Here is a 21030-nt window from a genome sequence, read left to right on the forward strand (position 1 = left end):
CATAGGTGGAAGGGACTCGCCTTGTCTTGGATGAGACTTTAGACTGTGGACTTTTGAGTTAATGCTGAAATGAGTTAAGACTTTGGGGGACTGTTGGGAAGGCATGATGGGTTTTCAATATAAGGACATGAGATTTAGGAGGGGCCAGAGGTGGAATAATATGGTTTGGCTGTGTCCCCACCCAAATCTTATCTTGAATTCCCACATGCTGTGGGAGAGACCTGGTGGGAGGTAATTGAATCATGGGGTTAGGTCTTCCCTGTGCTGTTCTCATGATGGTGAATAAGTCTCATGAGATCTGATGGTTTTAAAAATGGGAGTTTCCCTACACAAGCCCTCTTTGCCTGGCGCCATCCATGTAAGATGTGACTTGCTCCTCCTTGCCTTCTGCTATGATTGTGAGGCTTCCCCAGTCACGTGTAACTGTGAGTTCTCCATTAAACCTCTTTCCTTAGTAAATTCCCCAGTCTCGGATATGTCTTTATCAGCAACGTAAAAATGGACTAATACATAGCTTTTATTAGGTAATGCTAGGATAACAAATAACCCCAAAATAACAATGGCTTACAAATAGCAGATTTTATCTTACCACGTTGGCTGCATGGTAACTGCAGTTCAGGTTTGTGTGTCTCCTTTATTTTAGAATCCAGGCTGAAGGAGTGTATTAGTCCGTTCTCATTCTCCTAATAAAGACATACCCGAAACGGGGTAATTTGTAAAGGAAAGAGGTTTAATTGATTCACAGTTCACCATGACTGGGGAGGCCTCAGGAAACTTACAATCACAGTGTAAGGGGGTGCAAACACATCCTTCCTCACATGGTGGCAGCAAAGAGAAGTGCCGAGAAAAAGGGGGAAAAGCCACTTATAAAACCATCAGCTCTTGTGAGAACTCTCTCACTATCACAGGAACAGCAGCTTGAGGGTAACTGCCCCCATGATTCAATCATCTCCCACCAGGTCCCTCCCATGACATGTGGGAGTTATGGGAACTACAATTCAAGATGAGATTTGGGTGAGGACACAGCCAAACCATATCAAGATGCAACCCCTATTTGTGGAAAGAGCAATGATAGACTCACTCGTTGGTTCTTAATACTTCTACTCAGAAATGGCACACAAAGGCCGGGCGCGGTGGCTCATGCTTGTAATCCCAGCACTTTGGGAGGCCGAGGCGAGCGGATCATGAGGTCAGGAGATCGAGACCACGGTGAAACCCCGTCTCTACTAAAAAATACAAAAAATTAGCCGGGCGTGGTGGCGGGCGCCTGTAGTCCCAGCTACTCGGAGAGGCTGAGACAGGAGAATGGCGTGAACCCGGGAGGCGGAGCTTGCAGTGAGCTGAGATTGCGCCACTGCACTCCAGCCTGGGTGACAGAGCGAGACTCCATCTCAAAAAAAAAAAAAAAAAAAAAAGAAATGGCACACAAAACTGTTCACAATTTATTAGTCTAACCTAGTTGCATACAAGTCTGGCTTCAGGAGGCCTAGAAGTACAGGCCTCTTACAGAGAGAAACAGCAAATAACTGGGAACAATAATATAATTAAGTGTGTAATGTGTCTTAGAATATAATTTGGAAGGATAAGGAAGGAAAGAACTGTTCAAGAATAATAATTGGAGATAACTTAGGTCCATGATTCCAGTACAGCAATGGCATGGCATGTGTTTTTTTTCCTTTAAGAATAGGTCTATTTCTAAAAAAAAAAGAAGTCTATTTTACATAATTGCAAAAATAAAAAAATTTCTCCAATAATAAAAATAACATACTTTATTATAAAAAAATTGAAAATATACAGAAAGATATAAATAAGGTGAAATTAACTGGAAAACCCTAGGTAAATACCTAGAGAAATGAAAATATATGTCTACCCAAAAACTTGTACATAAATATTTATAGCAGGTTTATATACGGTAGTCAAAAATTGGAAACATCCAAATTTCTACAGGCAACTAAATAAAAAAATTGGCATATTCATCTATTCTTTTGGGGACATACTTGAGAAATTATTCAATATTTTCCATGATGGTGGCAGTGATAATAGTGATGATGAGGCAGATGATGATAAGAGTTTCTTGGGACAATTTTGGTAACATTTTAAAGAAAATTTTCCATTTCATCCCAGTTTTTGTTTTTATTTGCAGAAAATCCAAAACTTGCTATATGCATTTATAGCCCTCCATCTTAATATTATATAATTATGTTAAATAAAATATTTTAAATGATACATAATAATTGCCCATATTTATGAGGTACATGTGATATTTTGGTACATTTCTACACTGTATAATGATCAAGTCAGGGTAATTGGAATATCCATCACCTCAAACAGTTGTGATTTCTTTGTGTTGATGACATTAAAAATCTTCACTTTTAGTTATTTTGAAATATATAATAATTAACTATAGTCACTCTACTATCAAACACTAAGGCTTATTCCTTCTATCTAACTGTATTTTTGTACCCATTAACCAACCTCTCTTTATCTCCTTCTTCCTTCTTACCCTCCTAGCCTCTAGTAACCATCATTCTATTCTCTACCTCCATGAGATCTGCTTATGTTTTTTGTGTATCATTTTGTTCCTTGTAAAATATCAAAAGTTAAAAAAAATTTTGAAGAGACAAAATTCATATAACATAAAATTAACCATTTTAAAGTGTGAAATTCAGTGGCATTTAGTACATTCACAGTGCTGTGTGTGAAAAGTTCAATATAGAAATGAACTTCCGAAATTAAAATGTTTTATTTGGGAGGAAAGTACTGCAATTCAGGGCATAAATGCAGACTGGTTGGTCTTCAGTATGTCTGAAAAACAAAGAGAAAGTTAGAGGTTTTATAAAAAGGAGCATATGTATTGCTCTTTGACAAATTTCATTGCCCCTAGTAAGGTTTTGAGGAGCTGGTAAGCTCTGATTAGCAAGTGACAGTCGTGGGCAAAACTAGTCTCAGAGTTGCAGCAGGTTGTTTCAGTAGCCAATAGCTAAAACTGGTTTCAGGTTATAGTAGGCAGTTTCAGCTTGCAGACTTGCAGGGAATTACATTTTTGAGGCAAAGTTTTGTGCCTTGAGTGGTTTTCTCCCTGATCTCTCAAATCCATTTTTGTTGAGTATGACAAGAATGACCCAATTCTTAAGATCAACTTTCACATGTGCAACCATCACCTCTATCTAGATCCAAAACCTTTCCATCAGCCCAAAAGGAAACCCTGTGCCCATTACATAGTGACTCCTTATTCACCTTTCCCCCAGCCCCTGGAAAGCACCATTCTGCTCTTTATTACTAAGATTTTACCTATTCTAGATATTTCATGTAAGTGGAATCATCCGTTATGTGACCTTTGGTGTTTAACTTTCACTTAGCATAATGTCTTAGAGGTTCACCAATGCTGTAGCATATATTGGTCTCCCCTTCGCTTCGCTTCGCTTCCCTTCCCTTCCCTTCCCTTCCCTTCCCTTCCCTTCCCTTCCCTTCCCTTCCCTTCCCTTCCCTTCCCTTCCCTTCCCTCCCCTCCCCTCCCCTCCCCTCCCCTCCTCTTTTTTCCTTCCTTCCGTCCTTCCTTCCTTCCTCTCTCTCTCTTTCTTTCTCTCTCTTTCTTTCTCTCTCTCTTTTGTTCTATGTATCAATACTCCCTCATATGGATATAGTACATTTTGTTCATTCAGCAGTAAATGGACACTTGGGTTGTTTCTGTCTCTTGGCTATTGTGAATACTGCTGCTGTTAATATGCATGTGCATGCTTTTGTGTGGACATATGCTTTAATTCCTGTGGATATATGCCTAGGAGCATAATTTCTTCATCATATGGTAATTCTGTTTGACTTTTTGAGGAAATGCCAACATGTTTTTTTTTAAAGCAGCTGTACCATTTTATATTATCATCAGCTATGTACATGGATTCCAATTTTCTCCATGTTCTTGCCAACACTTGTTATTTTTCTTTTTTCTTTCTTTCTTTCTTTCTTTTTTTTTTTTTTTTTTTTGTGATGGAGTTTTGTTCTTGTTGCCCAGGCTTGAGTGCAACGGCACAATCTCAGCTCACTGTAACCTTTGCCTCCCAGGTTCAAGTGATTTTCCTGCCTTAGCCTCTGGCATAGCTGGGATTACAGGCAAGTGCTACCATGCCCAGCCAATTTTGTATTTTTAGTAGAGATGGGGTTTCTCCATGTTGGTCAGGCTGGTCATGAACTCCTGACCTCAGGCGATCCACCTGCCTCAGCCTCCCAAAGTGCTGGGATTACAGGTGTGAGCCACTGTGCCCGGCCTCCCTTTTTTTTTTTTTTTTTAAGGTTATAGCTATCCTAGTGGGTGTGAAGTGACGTCTCGTTGTACTTTTGATTTGCATTTTTCTAGACTAATCATTTGAGCATCTTTGTGTGCGCTTATTTGCCATTTATATATCTTTGTTGGAGAAAGGTCTTTTCAAGTCCGTTGCCCATTTTATGATTGTATTGTTGTCCTTTCTATTGTTTTATTTATTTATTTATTTATTTTTTTGAGACAGGGTCTTGCTCTCTCACCCAGGCTGGAGTACAGTGGTGTGATCTCAGCTCACTGCAACCTCCACCTCCTGGGCTCAAGCAATTCTCCTGCCTCAGCCTTCTGAGTAACTAGGATTACAGGTGCCCACCACCACACCTGGCTAATTTTTGAATTTTTAGTAGATATGGAGTTTCAACATGTTGGCCAGGCTGGTCTCGAACTCCTGACCTCAAGTGACCTGCCTGCCTGGGCCTCCCAAGGAGGTGGGATTACAGGCATGAGCCACTGCGCCCAGCCCCTTTCTATTGTTAAGTGGAAAGAGCTCTTTATATATTCTGAATACTAGATGCTTATCAGATATATCATTTGCAAACATTTTCTCCCATTCTAAGGATTTTCTTTTTACTTCTTTGATAATGTCCTTTGTACACAAAAGTCTTAATTTTGATGAAGTCCAATTTATCTGTTTGTTGTTGTTGTTGCTTATGCTACTGGTGTCATATCTAAAAAACTATTGCCAAATTCAAGGTGATGAAAATTTACTTACAAAATTCTTCTAAAAAATTCATAGTTTTAGCTTTTACATTGAGATCACGGATACATTTTGAGTTAATTTTTATATGGTGTGAAAGGTAAGAATTCAATTTTATTCTTTTACACGTGAATATCTAGTTGTTCTAGCTCCACTAGTTTGAGACTATTCTTTCCTAATTGAATGGTCCTAGCACCATTGTTGAAAATCAATTGGCCATAGACATATAGGTATATTTCTGAACTCTCAATTCTAGGCCATTGCCCTATATGTCTATCCTTATGTCAATACACCATTTTGATTACTGTTGCTTTGTAGTAAGTTTTGAAATTTAGAAGTGTGAGTCCTCTGAATTTGTTCTTTTTCAAGATTGTTTTGACTATTATGGTCCCCTTACAAGTCCATATAAATATGAGGATTTTCTCTTCAATTTCTGTCAAAAAGCCTGTGAAATTTTTATACTGATTACATTGAATCTGTGGATTACTTTAGATAGTATTGCTTTTTAACAACATTAAGTCTTCCAACTCATAAACATGGGTTCTCTTTCCATTTATTTAGGTCTTCTTCAATTTCTTTCAGTAATGATGTTTAGTTTTCAATGTACAAGTCTTTCACCTCCTTGGTTAAATGTATTCATAGGCATTTTATTCTTTCTGATACTCTTGTAAGTAGAATTCTTGATTTCCTTTTTAGATTGTTCATTTCTTTATAAAGAAACACAACTGATTTTTGTGTGTGTTGATCTCATACTCTGTAACTTTGCTGAATTTATTAAGTAGCTTTAGCATCATTTCTTCTTTAAACATTTGGTAGAATTCACCAGTGTAGTCACCTGGGCCTACTGCTTTCTTATTTGGAAGGTTATTAGTTATTGATTTAATTTTTTAATAGATACAGGCTTGTTCAGATTACCCTTTCTTGTGTGGGCTTTGGTGGATTGTGTCTTTCAAGGAATTTGTCCATTTCATTTCAGTTATCAAATTTGTGGACATAGAGCCATTTATATTATTCCTTTTTATCCTTTTAATGTCCATGGGATCAGTAGTTATGGCCCCTTTTTCATTTCCAATATTAGTAATTTGTTTCTTTTCTCTTTCTTTCTTTCTTGATTAGCCTGACTAGAGATTTATCAATTTTATCGATCTTTTCTTAGAACTCGTTTTGGCTTTCATTGATTTTCTCTATTGTTTTCATTTCATTGATTCCTCCTCTAATTTTTATTATTTTCTTCTGTTTACTTAAGATTGAATTTACTCTTTCTCTAGTTCCTATGGTAAAAACTTAGAATATTGATTTAGGTTTTTTTTCTTTTCATATATATATATATATACACATTCAATACTACAAATTTTTCTCTAAGCACTGCTATTGTGGCATCTTAAAAATTTTGATACATCGTATTTTCATTTTCTCATTTAGTTTAAAATATTTGTATTTCCCTGAGACTTCTTCTTTGACTCATGTGTTATTTAAAAGTGTGTTGTTTAATATTAAAATATTATGGTATTTTTGGCTATATTTCTGTTATTGACATTTAGTTTAAGTCTTTTGTGGTCTGAGAGTATATTTGTATGATTTCTGTTTTTAAAAATTTGTTAAGGTATGTTTTATGGCCCAGGATATGGCCTATCTTGATAATGTTCCATTTAAGCTTGAGAGGAAAGTGTGTTATGCATTGTTGGAAGAATTATTCTATAAATGCCAATTAGATCAAGTTGACTGATGGTGCTGTTCAGTTCATCTATATACTTAATGATTTTCAGCCTGCTGGATATAATGATTACTGATAGAAGGATGCTGAAGTCTCTATTATAGTATATTTATCTATTTCTCCATGTAGTTCTATTAATTTTTGCCTCATATAGTTTGACTCTCTGTTGTTAGGCTCATACACATTTAGAATTATCATGCCTTCTTGTAGATTGACTCCTTTATTATTATGTAACACCCATCTTAATCTCAAATAATATTCCTTGCTCTGAAATATTCTCTGTCTAGAATTAACATAGCTACTCCAGCTTTCTTTAGACTAGTGTTAGCATGGTACATCTTTCTCTGTCCATTTACTTTTTTTTTTCATCCAGCTTTATTGAGGTATAATTGACAACTAAAAATTGTATACACATAAGTTGTACAATATGATGTTTTGAGGTGTGTATACATTGCAAAATAATTAATACATGTTAAATTAATTGAGCTAATTGACATATCAGCTCACATTGTTACTCCAATTCATTTATTTTTAATGTACCTCTGCCTTTATATTTGGAGTAGGTTTCTTATAGACAATGTGTAGTTGAGTCTTATTATTCTTATCCACTCTAATAGTCTCTGCTGAACCCAGGAGTGGTTGAGCAAGGGCATGTAAAAATATCTCAAAGCTTTTATACCATTTTTAAGTCACCTTTTTCTTGCTTCAGCCTTTGTTTGGTTGCTGTAAATCTTTGACTACTTTCCAGAGTTCTAACAAAATTAAGACAGTTTTTGCTTGCATTTTTTTTTTCTTTTTTTAAGACAGAGTCTCGCTCTGTAGCCCAGGCTGGAGTGCAGTGGTGCAATTTCAGCTCACTGCAAGCTCCGCCTCCTGGGTTCATGCCATTCTCCTGCCTCAGCCTCTAGAGTAGCTGGGACTACAGGCGCCCACCACCAGGCCCGGCTAATTTTTTTGTATTTGTAGTAGAGACAGGGTTACGCTGTGTTAGCCAGGATGGTCTCGATCTCCTGAACTCGCGATCTGCCCGCCTCGGCCTCCCAGCGTTTTTTGATGTTTCTCTACAGGAATGGTCACTTGGAGCTATCTACTCTCCCATTTTTATTGACATCTTTCAGCTGTTTTAATATTTCACTGGCTTTTTAATTAATCAAAACTTAAAAAATCAATTCTAATATTTTAATCTAACCTTATTTCTAATTTTGTATTAAATCAGTTTATCCCCCTTAATTTGTTGTTTTATTTATTTTTTTAAATAATTTAGACCTAGGTGTTGAGATTATTTATTTTCTTTCTTTTAAAACAAGTTGTCTAATACTATGTATTTTATCTGAGCATAAGGTTAGCTGTATATTTAGAGTTTTTAAATGTAGTAGCCTTGTTACTACTTTTAAAAGCAGTCTATAATTGTAGTTCTTATTATCTATTTGTTTGATGTAAGACTGGTTATATCTACTTGAAATATTTCAGTGCCACAGATACAAAGGTTCATGAGTGTCTTTACTGTGGATTGCACTATTTATCATTATAAATGCCATTTTTAAGCATCAGTGATTTTTGTTTTGATTCTAATTTCTTCAATATTATAGTCCTGCTTTCTCTTGTCTGTCTTTGCCTGATATATCTCATCTCTTTATTTTCTTTTTTTTTTTTTTTTTAAATGCTGCAAAAGTATATTTAGGATGGCAATGGAGGAACAATTTTGCTTTGCCCTGTACCTCATCAAGAAGCAAAACAATATGCATTCCAAGAGGAAGTTAGAAGCTAGACATATGTGAATCAAACACATCACAGAAGGTTCAACTGAAAATAGGCAAGAAAATAAGGAAGTGGAACAAATAACATTTTTAGAGAAAACGATGGAGTCTGTATAACGCACTAACTTGGTTTAGAAACACTTCTTTTTAAACTCCTCCATACCCCCTCCCTAGCTTCAAAGGAAACTGGTAACACCTGCACTGTACGGGCCATAAAACAACCACAAGAGGTTTGAGTTATCACAGTTCTATTTACAATCAGTCTCTACTTCCAAATGACAAGCTGAAGATCAGAACAGCTGCAAAGTCAGTGGTGTTCAATGATTTAATTAAGATTGTTTATCGGACACTATTGTGCCAAGAAAGCCATGTTACCTTCGAATTAACTCAAAGCCAATACATCCAAGCACCTAAAAAACAGCATGTAATAATCTATCCGGAGACCTGACAATTCAGTTGCAATTGCTAAGACACACTTGATCTCTAAATGTGAATATTATGTATGAACAGTTATACATCATTATGAAGGAATGGCTTTAGCGTTTCAATGCCCCTATATTGCTGGTGATTTTGCGTTTGTTTCTGTTGTAATCAACGTATGATTTAGATAGTCAAATATAGCTTTAAGGGACTGCAAGCGTTCTACTGTAGACAGCATAATGCAAAAAAGAAAAGCCTTAAATGATACGATCCTACGAGTATTCATTGAATCTTCCTCACCACTGAGCGTGATACTCCCGATTATCCTCATCGAAAAAAATGAGGAAATCAAGCCAAGTGACCAAGTGAAGTCACCAGCCCAAGGTCATCCAGAAGCAAAATCTAGTTTGAACCCAGGCCGTTCAGATCCTCAAACTTGAGACAAGCACTGCCTCCTACGTGCTGGTTGTGTTTGGAAGACCCCGATCTCCTGGCACCTCTCCCGGGCAGAGTAGCTGTCGCATGTCAGCAGCGGGAGAAGTCATCTACGGGGACCCTCTGGCGAGTCTCAGGGAGTGTCATCCTCCCCGGGCAGGACACCGAGGCAGAGAAAGGGTCTAGTGGGAGGTGACACCTGCAGCCTCTGGAGGCTGTAGCCGGCAAGACGCTCGCATTTTACTTCTGTAATTGGCTTTCCTGTGGATTGCCCAAGCCCCTTCCTGTTGGGGAGCAGCCCTGGCCCCCGTCACCTCCCCAGTTGGCCTGGGACGGAGGGAACGGGAGGGAACTAGAGGAAAGGGAGGGCCGCGAGGGACGGGGAGGGCGGCGGCCCCCTGCCCGCCCGGCTCTGACAGGCCCGGGACGGGTCCCACCCCAAGGCCGCCCAGGGACCTCTTCGTTGCGACCCTAGCCGCGGGTTGCGGACGCTTGGCCGCGGGATGCAGCCTGACCTGAGGGGGCGGCCCCGGGGTAGGGGTCCGGGCCAGGAAAGCAGAGGGGAGCGGGCCCGGCCGGTGCGACTCACCCGGCCCGCTGCAGTCAGCGCACACCTCGCTGTTCCGGAGCCGTTTCGACATGGCTCCCGCCTCCCACCTGCGGGGAACTAGAGGCCAGGGGACAGCAAAGGCGGCGGCGGCGGCGGCGGCGCTTCCGCTCTAACGGGTCCCAGCGGCGGCGGCGCTGACGGCGGCGCCTCTCCCCTCAGCGCCTTGCCTCATCTCTTTATTTTCAAACAGTATTTCTTTTTAGGGATACTCTAGCACACACAAATTGGCTGAATTTTGTTGCCTTTTTTTCCTCACTCTGGTAGTGTTTGTCTTTTTGTTTAAAAAGTTAACTCATCCACATTTTTTGTGTTAATTGATATTTAATTATGTACTTGTCATTATGTTTGTGTGTGTCCTTATGAACCTGCTCTTATTTCTTTTGTTTTCTTTGTTGTATTTTTCTTTTTTTTTTTTTTTGCCTGTGGTTTCTTTTTTAATTTTATTATTATTATACTTTAAGTTTTAGGGTACATGTGCACACCTAATGCTAAATGACAAGTTAATGGGTGTTGTATTTTTCTTTATCACGTTTTTAAGTTCCTTTTTATGTTATTTTAGAATTTATTCATACTATTTTAGTCTACTATACTCTTTAAAAATCATGTCTTTATTTTGGTGTCAACTTCAAGAATTATATGGAACTTATTGAATCCTCCTATCCCTGAATGAGACAATTATGTAAGCACATGTTCCTTTTCATTTTTCATATTTTGTTCAAACAGTAGATAATGTTGGTTATACATATCTTAATTTTTAAATTATGACTATTCTGGTTTAAAAATCTACTCTTAATATTTACATTAATCGTCACGGCCACATTAACAACTAATGACAATTATTTGCAATAAACAGTAAGCTTTACTGGGCTTGTTTCTCACAACCTTTATTCTTGATCACTCTTCTAGGTGTGTTCTTATTACTTTTCTTATTCTTTTTTTGAACTGTGAGATTAACATAATATTCTATACCCCTTGGGAATGTAGACATGTGTCTTTGACAGATGTCAGCAGTGTTTGGACAATGTTTAAATGTGAATGCCTTTAGCCTGGCCATGCTCCCTGGCTCACCTCAATCCTGATTGCTCCTTCCTTCCTGTCTGATATACCTTCTTGCATAACAGTTTGTGTTTATAAATTCTGTTTCCTAGACCACATACAATTTCTACTATCCAAGTGTTTAAAATGTGATCCTGTGTTCTTACATTGAGTTAACACCCTGCCTTATGCCTTTTTCTTTTGTACTTAGGCTTTGGAAGATCGGGTATGGGAACTCTTGCAGGAAGCAGACAAGACAGCTGAAGAGAACAAGGATCAGAGTCAGGTCTATGATGCCATGGCCGAGACTCTGGGTGAAGCATGGGCAGCTCTGGTGTCCATGCTTGAAAGAAGAACGGAGCTCCTTAGGTTGACTTCTGAATTTTTTGAAAATGCCTTAGAGGTTTGTACTTTAAAAAACTTCTCCCTTCCCCACATCAGAGCAACTGAATAGCACTCCTGAAAATGTTTGTTTTTTCACAAATAGACATTGCAAGCAGTTAAAAAAATGGCAGAATAACCAAAACATACATATACAATATATTTAATTTTTGATTGTCAAAAAATAAAATTATTACTATTTTAAGAGTAGGCCTTCAAACAAAAACAAAGTATGGTTAAATAACCAAAATTTGGTAAAATATTAAGTAATAATGGGAATGCTCATAAGTCATTACAATTATTTCCCTCTATAGAAGCTAGTAATACAGTTAGTAAATCAGACAATTACCCTGATTGTAGGATTACTAAGAAATGCTGGTCTAGAATGTTGTTCTTGGCTAAAAGTTGGAGAATAAAATTTCCTTTTGCTGCCTATGTTTTAAAAAGGTAATTATAGAATATTCCATAGGATATTTGATTCATAAATATAGCATTTTATGAGTACTTTCCTAAGGCGTATAGTTGATTTTCCATAGTTTGAACACCTTACAATACAACAGAAGGAAAAAGTCCTTCTGGACCTAAGAAGGTCATGTCTCCATGTGATTTTTCTCGAATTCTACAATTTTTTGAGGTTTCTAATTTCAAAATGTGAGAGTTCAAAGAACATTATCAAAAGAGGTGTTATATTTGGTATAAGACAGTTATTGGAAATTTCACTATTAACTTCTCTGTCAAGTGGCAGCCCATTCATTTTGATGTGAGAGCACTGCTTCATTATGATAAAGCACTAGCTTTGAAAAATATGACATTTTAAACTAGAAATTCAGGACTTAAATCCAAAATAATGAAGGAAAGAAGATTAGTAATAGAACCTAAAAATTGGAGTAGGCAATCTCATGCATCATGAACTTGTTTAAAAGCAAAAGGGAGGAATAAAAACCTTATTATAACTTTCAAGGCTTGTTTTTCACAATTTGAACACTGAAGTTTAACTCATTTCAGAGACCATCTTGGAAGAAGTTTCATACACCATCTTTCTTCCCTGAAAAGAAATAAAACAGCTGAAATATACCTACAGAGGCCAAATTATAGGTATATCTGATTCATTCTATCTTAGTAAGTAGGGTATAGGTGTCAACTGTCCTTGAAACTCAGCTCTTTTGAGCCCAGGAAATTTTCTTTTTTTCTAGCGTTAGAGCAATATTTGTTTCTCACTGTGTTTCAGTGTTAATGCTAGCTTATTTTCTCCGTGATGAGTAAATTCCTTTCAGATGTAACATGAAGTAAAAGGAAATAGTAGGCCAAACCATAATTAAGCCCAACACTCTTATTCTTACACTTGCGTGAGCTTTTATTGGATCTAGTGAAAAGACTAATTTTTTTTGTATTATCCTGTTTCCAATTTTGTGGATCACTTCATGCTAAACTGAAGACAAACTCCTATATAATCCTTATGCCCCCTTTGTATGCCAAAGCCATTTTTATTAGTGATAAAAGAGAGTGGAGGAAGGAAAATACTGATAAAAGTAAACAGAACTTTAGGGAAACTTTTTCTGAGTAAAGCATTGTTTGCTTATTGGTTTATTTATTTTTAATTTTATAACAAGCTGAAATATAAATATAAGTTAAACAGTGACCCTGGAACTTTTTGTAATGTTTTGCAGGTAACAAACAAACTACCTACTAGGAATTTTTTTTTCTTTTGGAAGATTCTCTTTAAATAATATTTTAAAAATCAGTTATTAGAAATTGAGTGAATTAGAGATGTAAATGATGTGGATATGACCCCCTTATTGAATTATGTGCATGCAGGAGTTTTTGAGAATGAAAAATTACTAATAATTGCATGGCTGATCATGATTACAAGATTATTTCAGGCTCACAGACATAACTGTCAGTTGGGTTATTCTCACCTTGAACACTGTGCTATAATTTAGGAACACTGCCCCTGAATGGCAGCAGCAGATGTCCATCAGGTTGTTCTAATAGGATGACAGAGGCCTTCCTTGCATTTCCAAAACATGTCCCATGCTCTTCAGTCTCTCTCTCATCATTCTGTTTCGTTTATAATTGGATTTCATATGGCTGTTGTAATAAACTACAGTCGATTGTGTTAATCAAATAGTTACATTAAAATATTAAGAATCCCCAAATTCAAAGATGATAGTTTGGAGAAGACTTGAAAAAGAAGATAAGTACCGTGGTAAGCTTCTGTGTCTGATACTTTTCCTTAATTAGTTTATTCTAAGCCCAATCCAAAGGTGAATATATTAAAATGCTCATATAAATTGTGATAATTACTGTTGAATCTTAGTGCTAAAACAAGCCAGCTATTTGTCTACCACCATAGACATACTGTGACAGGATAATCAAATATATTTTGCCATCTTCTAAGATTATTTTCCTGAGCATTTTAACATCACATTAATCATCTCTCTCAATTTCCCACTGCCTCTATGGAGAAAAAGAAGAAAGACCGGTTATATTCCTCACCATTTAGAGTGTGAATTTACTATGCATTTTCCTTGAAACAGAGAATAAATTTCTGACTTGTCATTCTTGCTCCATCTAATCTCATTTTATTTATAGATGTAATGCATACAAATTGTTGATAAAAATGCAAACAGAATTACAAATTATAGATTCAAATATTAAAATTTTACCTCCTCTCACTCATCCTTAATTTCATTTCTTCTCATTAAGTCACCATTTGGTGTGTATTTTTTGAGGCCACTTTCTATACAAATATATATATTTTTTGCTTTGTATAAAATATAGGATTAGACTATATATTATTCGGAAACTTGCATATTTTACTGCTAAGTTCAATTATAGAGGGAAAAAATAACTATACTTCAACCTTCTCTCTAAGTGAGTTCTTAAGCTACGTTTACTTGTAAGTGTGTAGATTACTTTTTAGTTAACCTTTTCTTGGTTTCCCTTAGCTAACTTTCTGCTTATTCTTAACTAAGTGCCTTAGAATGTTGAAAGTGACTGTATACATAGGACACTATGGTTTTGGTTGAAAAATTTAATAGGCATTTGGACAGTAAACAGGTTGGTTTATTTCAGCATATATAATTAGGTATGAAAGGAGAAGAAAGTTCTTACCAATGACACTTTGTAAATTGACCACATGCAAACACACACCTTCATGCAAACACTGTAAGCCAACACACACACAAACACATACAAACATATGCACTTGCACAATCACACATCCTCAGTTGGGCTACTAATTTATGAAAAACATCTATGGGTAACTAACAATGGCACGTTAATTTTTATACAAATGTCTTTCCTCTGTATTTCTATTGTAGTTTGCTATTAAAATAGACCAAGCTGAAGATTTCCTCCAGAATACTCATGAGTTTGAGAGTGCTGAGTCCTTAAAATCACTTCTTCAGCTTCATGAACATCATACTAAAGGCAAGAAATATGTTTATTTCTCACAGAAGTGTTTAGAGGTTTTAAAAGATGTTAATGTGAGAATGCTTATGTATGACAGTGTATTTTAAATTGATCTATTTATGTTTACCTCAGCTTGTTCTAAGAAAAGTTAAATAAATCTTTATTTTTAATCATCTTCTGAAAGAAAGAACTAGTTGTGAATATTCTGAGAGGATGGTAGAGGACACACCTCCAGGAGATTCTGTTATTTGGTCTGCTAGAGTTTAGCTCCTGAGGGAAGAGGCCATTCTACCCTGTTCATCCCTTTACCCTTAGCATCTAGCAAGGTTCCTGGCCACATGGTAGATCCTCAAGAAATTTTCTTAGTTGAATAAATCATTGAATTCAGTGAATGTTCCTTCTAAGGGTCAGTAAATGAAGGTCATTCTTTAAAAAGCAGGTCTGGATCAGCAAAATTCCTCTTTCAGTATTGCAGTTAAAAAAATGGAATAGTGAATTTTTCCAGATGAAAATCTAATAAAACACTCTACAAAAATATTTTCAGTTCCCTCTGAACAACTAGAAAGATAGTTTAGTTGTTAACCAACAATTTGTATGCCAAGCCTTTCTACAAGAATTTGGTGTGGGCCAGGAGTGGAGTAGGGAATGCATTTGTGGAAAAGTAGTAGTTACCTGTCCTCTTTTGCTATGGAAGGAGGTTAGATAAATAGATAGAAACAATCATTTCTGTTCTGCCTAATATGTCTTCTAATTTTACTGCCAAATAGAATGGGGTCTGGATAGAAAGGCTTTCTGAATTCATTTGTCACAGTTCTAACTTGACTTCTAGCTCCACCAGCCTGTCATTCTGGACAGGACCAAAAGGTGTTTTAAAGTCACAAATAGATTTAGTGTTTATATTACCCTTCAAAAGACTCTAGACAATAGATCACTATGATAAATTACTACAACTTTCTAAAACTCAAAGATTAAAGGACTCAATCTTTCCTATGTAAATTTTTATGAGATCCTACCAAATACATATATATAATTTCCACTGATTATTGTTCTATAGGACCTATCACTAATAGGGATTATAAAAAGCATCAAAAGTTTGTGCTTTAAAGCAACAGTTGCCCATTATTATATAGCAGTAGTAATCTAGCTAGGTCCAAAGGAAATGAGTAGAATCACGTGAAATTCCTCCTAGGAGACTGGAAGGTAACAGATGGGTTCTGTGGTCTCAGTTCAATCTTCTTTCAACCAACATGATCATCACACAGTAGTTTTACCTCCAGAAACCTGACAGTGACGGATGCTATTGTTAAAGAGTTTCAATACTGAGGCAATCAAATGAAAGCATTCTCCAGAGGGACTGGGGGCTTGTAGAAGTAGGGGCTTTTCCATACATGTTTGGGAACAGAGTTGGCAGGGGGAACGTAGCCTTAATGCTGTTTTGTTGTTGCTACTGCTGTTGGCTCCTTCAAGTTGCTAGGATCTGTGGCACTGTGGGCCAGTTTATATGGGGCACATGCTGCTTTGTTTGTACTTCTTTGGCATCCAGCTGACAGTGAAACTGATGTCTTGCTTTTCAGGGGTACAGCCTTCGAGACTCCACTGGGTCTCCTTAGTCTGAGGAGATGGATAAAAATGCTAGTGGAAGACAGGAGACATAGTTTATTTTTATGATGAAAAAATATTCTTCCACCTTGATGACATATTTATTGTGAGAGTTTGTGCCCTTCTGTGTGACACTTGAAGCCCAGAGATGACAGAGAACTCTGGTCAGGATACTTGTTCCCAGTTCATATGCCCAGTGGTGGCTTCAAGGGTTTTTGTTTTCATAAAACAAAAAAATGAAGTTGATGCAATTTATTAACCAACTAATTCTGTGGGATATGATTAAGATTAGCTAATTTGAAATGCATATTAAAGGGTGAAATTCTGATTTTTTAGTTAAGGGTTTCATATCTATTATCTTAATAGTCTATCTATTACCCCTAATAGTCACTTTATTTCAATTAGCTTCACCTATGCTTTCTCCTTCTTTAGCAATGCTAAGGTTCTCTAATATGTAGGAAACTTACTCTTTAACACTGTGGAAGTCAGAACCAGGATTAATGGGTTGATATTTCTGCCCCCCCGGAATGTTTCAGAACAAGCTGGTTCCCTCCACCACATAACAATCCTTGAAATAGAGGGAATAATATACCTTCTCCAGTCTTCTCTCCTTGGGGTTAAAATTACGTAGTTAGTTAAAGTCTTTTCCAGCAAATATGGTTTCCAGATTGCTTACTGGCCTAGTTGCCCTCAATCCAAAACACATAATTAAACACTGTTTTCTGAACTCATAACCTCGTGAGAAATCCAGGGCCATGTGTCAGGGGAGTACATGGCCCTTTTCCTCAGGGAGCCTGCAGTTTAGCAGGACATGTACACATTCGTTGGTGACTCCCTCTGTACTTCCTGTGGGTACTTCAGTACATCACACACTGTGTAGTAATAATTTATTTTCTTATTTATCTTCATCATCAGGTTGTGAGACCCTAGATCTCCAAAGCTGAGAACAGTTTCCAATCCAAAGTATATTTGTTGGGTGTTATTTGTATATAATTCCAATGTACGACATGGCAGAATGATGCAAAAGTGAGCAACAAACAAAGTGCTATAGGGACATTAAGGAGAAGAAAATTTACTCTAAGCTCCAAAGAATGACAGCTGCACCCTCCAGTTTTCTAAGGGTCTTCTTAACATGAATGTAAGAACTGAGAAGCTGCATCACAGGAAGGATCATATTACTTCTTTTTTCTTCTTGGATGTTGTATATATCTTTTTTTTAAAATTTATTTTTATTTAGTTTTTTTTTAAATTATACTTTAAGTTCTGGGGTACATGTTCAGAACGTGCAGTTTTGTTACATAGGTATACATGTGCCATGGTGGTTTGCTGCACCCATCAACCCGCCACTTACATTAGGTATTTCTTCTAATGTTATCCCTCCCCTAGCCCCCCACCCCCAGACAGGCCCCAGTGTGTGATGTTCCCCACCCTGTGTCCATGTGTTCTCATTGTTCAACTCCCACTTATGAGTGAGAACATGTGGTTTTCTGTTCTTGTGATAGTTTGCTGAGAATGATGGTTTCCAGCTTCATCCATGTCCCTGCAAAGGATTGGAACTCGTCCTTTTTTATGGCTGCATAGTATTCCATGGTGTGTGTGTATGTGCCACATTTTCTTTATCCAGTCCATTATTGATGGACATTTGGGTTGGTTCCAAGTCTGCTATTGTGAATAGTACTGCAATAAACATACATGTGCATGTGTCTTTATAGTAGAATAATTTATAATCCTTTGGGTATATACCCAGTAATGGGATGGCTGGGTCAAATGGTATTTCTAGTTCTAGATCCTTGAGGATTCACCACACTGTCATCCACAATGGTTGAACTAATTTACACTCCCATCAACAGTGTAAAAGCATCCCTATTTCTCCACATCCTCTCCAGTATCTGTTGTTTCCTGACTTTTTGATGATTGCCATTCTAACTGGCATGAGATGGTATCTCATTGTGGTTTTGATTTGCATTTATCTAATGAACAGTGATGATGAGCATTTTGTCATATGTTTGTTGGCTGCATAAATGTCTTCTTTTGAGAAGTATCTGTTCATATCCTTTGCCCACTTTTTGATGGGGTTGTTTTTTTCTTGTAAATTTTTTTTTTTTTGAATTGAGATGAAGTCTCGCTTTGCTGCCCAGGCTGGAGTGCAGTGGCACAATCTCAGCTCACTGCAACCTCCGCCTCCCTGGTTCAAATGATTCTTCTGTCTCAGCCTCCCAAGTAGCTGGGACTTCAGGCGGGTGCCAACAGGCCTGGTTAATTTTTTTATTTTTAGTAGAGATGGGGTTTCAACATATTGGCCAGGCTGATCTCAAACTCCTGACCTTGTGATCTGCCTGCCTCAGCCTCCCAAAGTGCTGAGATTACAGGCGTGAGCCACTGTGCCCAGCCTTTTTCTTGTAAATTTGTTTAAATTATTTGCAGATTCTGGATATTAGCCCTTTGTCAGATGGATAGATTACAAACATTTTCTCCCATTCTGTAGGTTGCCTGTTCACTCTGATGATAGTTTCTTTTGCTGTGCAGAAGTTTTTTAGTTTAATTAGATCCCATTTGTGTATTTTGGCTTTTGTTGCCATTGCTTTTGGTGTTTTAGACATGAAGCCTTTGCCCATGCCTATGTCTTGAATGGTATTGCCCAGATTTTCTTCTAGGATTTTTATGGTCCTAGGACTTACGTTTAAGTCTTTTATTCATCTTGAGTTGATTTTTGTATAAGGTGTAAGGAAGGGGTCCAGTTTCTGTTTTCTGCATATGGCTAACAGGTTTCAAACACCATTTATTAAATAGGGAATATTTTCCCCATTGCTTGTTTGTATCAGGTTTGTCAAAGATCAGATGGTTGTAGATGTGTGGTGTTATTTCTGAGGCCTGTGTTCTGTTCCATTGGTCTATATATCTGTTTTGGTACCAGTACCATGCTGTTTTGGTTACTGTAGCATTGTAGTATAGTTTGAAGTCAGGTAGTGGGATGCCTCCAGCTTTGTTCTTCTTGCCCAGGATTGTCTTGGCTATGTGGGCTCTTTTTTTGTTCCATATAAACTTTAAAGTAGTCTTTCCAATTCTGTGAAGAAAGTCAGTGGTAGCTTGATGAGGATAGCATTGAATCTGTAAATTACTTTGGGCAGTATGGCCATTTTCACGATATTGATTCTTCCTATCCATGAGCATGGGATGTTTTTCCATTTGCTCGTGTCCTCTCTTATTTCCTTGAGTGGTGGTTGGTAGTTTTCCCTGAAGAGGTCCTTCACATCCCTCGTAAGTTGGATTCCTAGGTATTTTATTCTCTTTGTAGCAGTTGTGAATGGGAGTTCACTCATGATTTGGCTCTCTGTCTGTTATTTGTGTATAGGAATGCTTGTGATTTTTGCACATTGATTTTGTATTCTGAGACTTTGCTGAAATTGCATATCAGCTTAAGGAGATTTTGGGCTGAAGACGATGGGGTTTTCTAAATATACAATCATGTAATCTGCAAACAGAGACAATTTGACTTCTTCTTTTCCTATTTGAGTACCATTTATTTCTTTCTCTTGCCTGACTGTCCTGGCCAGAACTTCCAATACTATGTTGAATAGGAGTGTTGAGAGAGGACATCTTTGTCTTGTGCCAGTTTTCAAAGGAAATGCTTCCAATTTTAGCCCATTCAGTATGATATTGGCTGTGGGTTTGTCATAAATAGCTCTTATTATTTTGAGATACATTCCGTTGATACCTAGTTTATTGAGGGTTTTTAGCATGAAGAGGTGTTGAATTTCATAGAAGGCCTTTTCTGCATCTATTGAGATAATCATGTGGTTTTTGTCATTGGTTCTGTTTATGTGATGGATTACATTTATTGATTTGCATATGTGGAACCAGCCTTGCATCCCAGGGATGAAGCTGACTTGATCGTGGTGGATAAGCTTTTTGATGTGCTGCTGGATTTGGTTTGCCGGTATTTTATTGAGGATTTTCACATCGATGTTCATCAGGAATATTGGCCCCAAATTTTCTTTTTTTGTTGTGTGTCTGCCAGGCTTTGGTATCAGAATGATGCTGGCCTCATAAAATGGGTTGGGGAGGATTCCCCCTTTTTCTATTGTTTGGAATAGTTTCAGAAGGAATGGTGCCAAGCTCCTCTTTGTACCTCTTGTAGAATTCAGCTGTGAATCCGTCTGGTCCTGGGCTTTTTTTTTTTTGGTTGGTAGGCTATTAGTTACTGCCTCAATTTCAGAACTTGTTATTGGTTTATTCAGGGGTTTGACTTCTTCCTAGTTTAGACTTCGGAGAGTGTATGTGTCCAGGAATTTATCCATTTCTTCTAGATTTTCTAGTTTATTTGCGTAGAGGTGTTTATAGTATTCTCTGATTTTGTTTGTATTTCTGTGGGATCAGTAGTGATATGCCCTATATCATTTTTTATTGTGTCTATTTGATTCTTCTCTCTTTCCTTCTTAATTATTCTGGCTAGCAGTCTGTTTTGTTGATCTTTTCAAAAACCAGCTCCTGGATTCATTGATTTTTTGAAGACTTTTTCCTGTTTCTATCTCCTTCAGTTCTGCTCTGATCTTAGTTATTTCTTGTCTTCTGCTAGATATTGAATTTGTTTGTGGTTGCTTCTCTAGTTCTTTTAATTTTGATGTTAGAGTGTCAATTTTAGATCTTTCCTGC

At 37.2% G+C, this 21030-nt stretch overlaps 1 protein-coding gene across 1 annotated transcript in view; it reads left to right on the plus strand.

Annotated features, from left to right (window-relative positions):
- The window catches only part of CCDC141 (coiled-coil domain containing 141), a 217521-nt gene that overhangs the window by 54999 nt on the left and 141492 nt on the right, over window positions 1-21030 (plus strand). Inside the window, exons 3-4 of the mRNA XM_032755264.2 lie at window positions 11195-11386; window positions 14688-14796. Coding sequence (XP_032611155.1) covers window positions 11195-11386; window positions 14688-14796 — 301 coding nt within the window. The remainder of the gene's footprint in view (window positions 1-11194; window positions 11387-14687; window positions 14797-21030) is intronic.

The sequence above is a fragment of the Hylobates moloch genome, unplaced genomic scaffold (genome assembly GCF_009828535.3).
Source record: "Hylobates moloch isolate HMO894 unplaced genomic scaffold, HMol_V3 SCAFFOLD_1, whole genome shotgun sequence".
Taxonomy (NCBI): Eukaryota; Metazoa; Chordata; class Mammalia; order Primates; family Hylobatidae; genus Hylobates; species Hylobates moloch.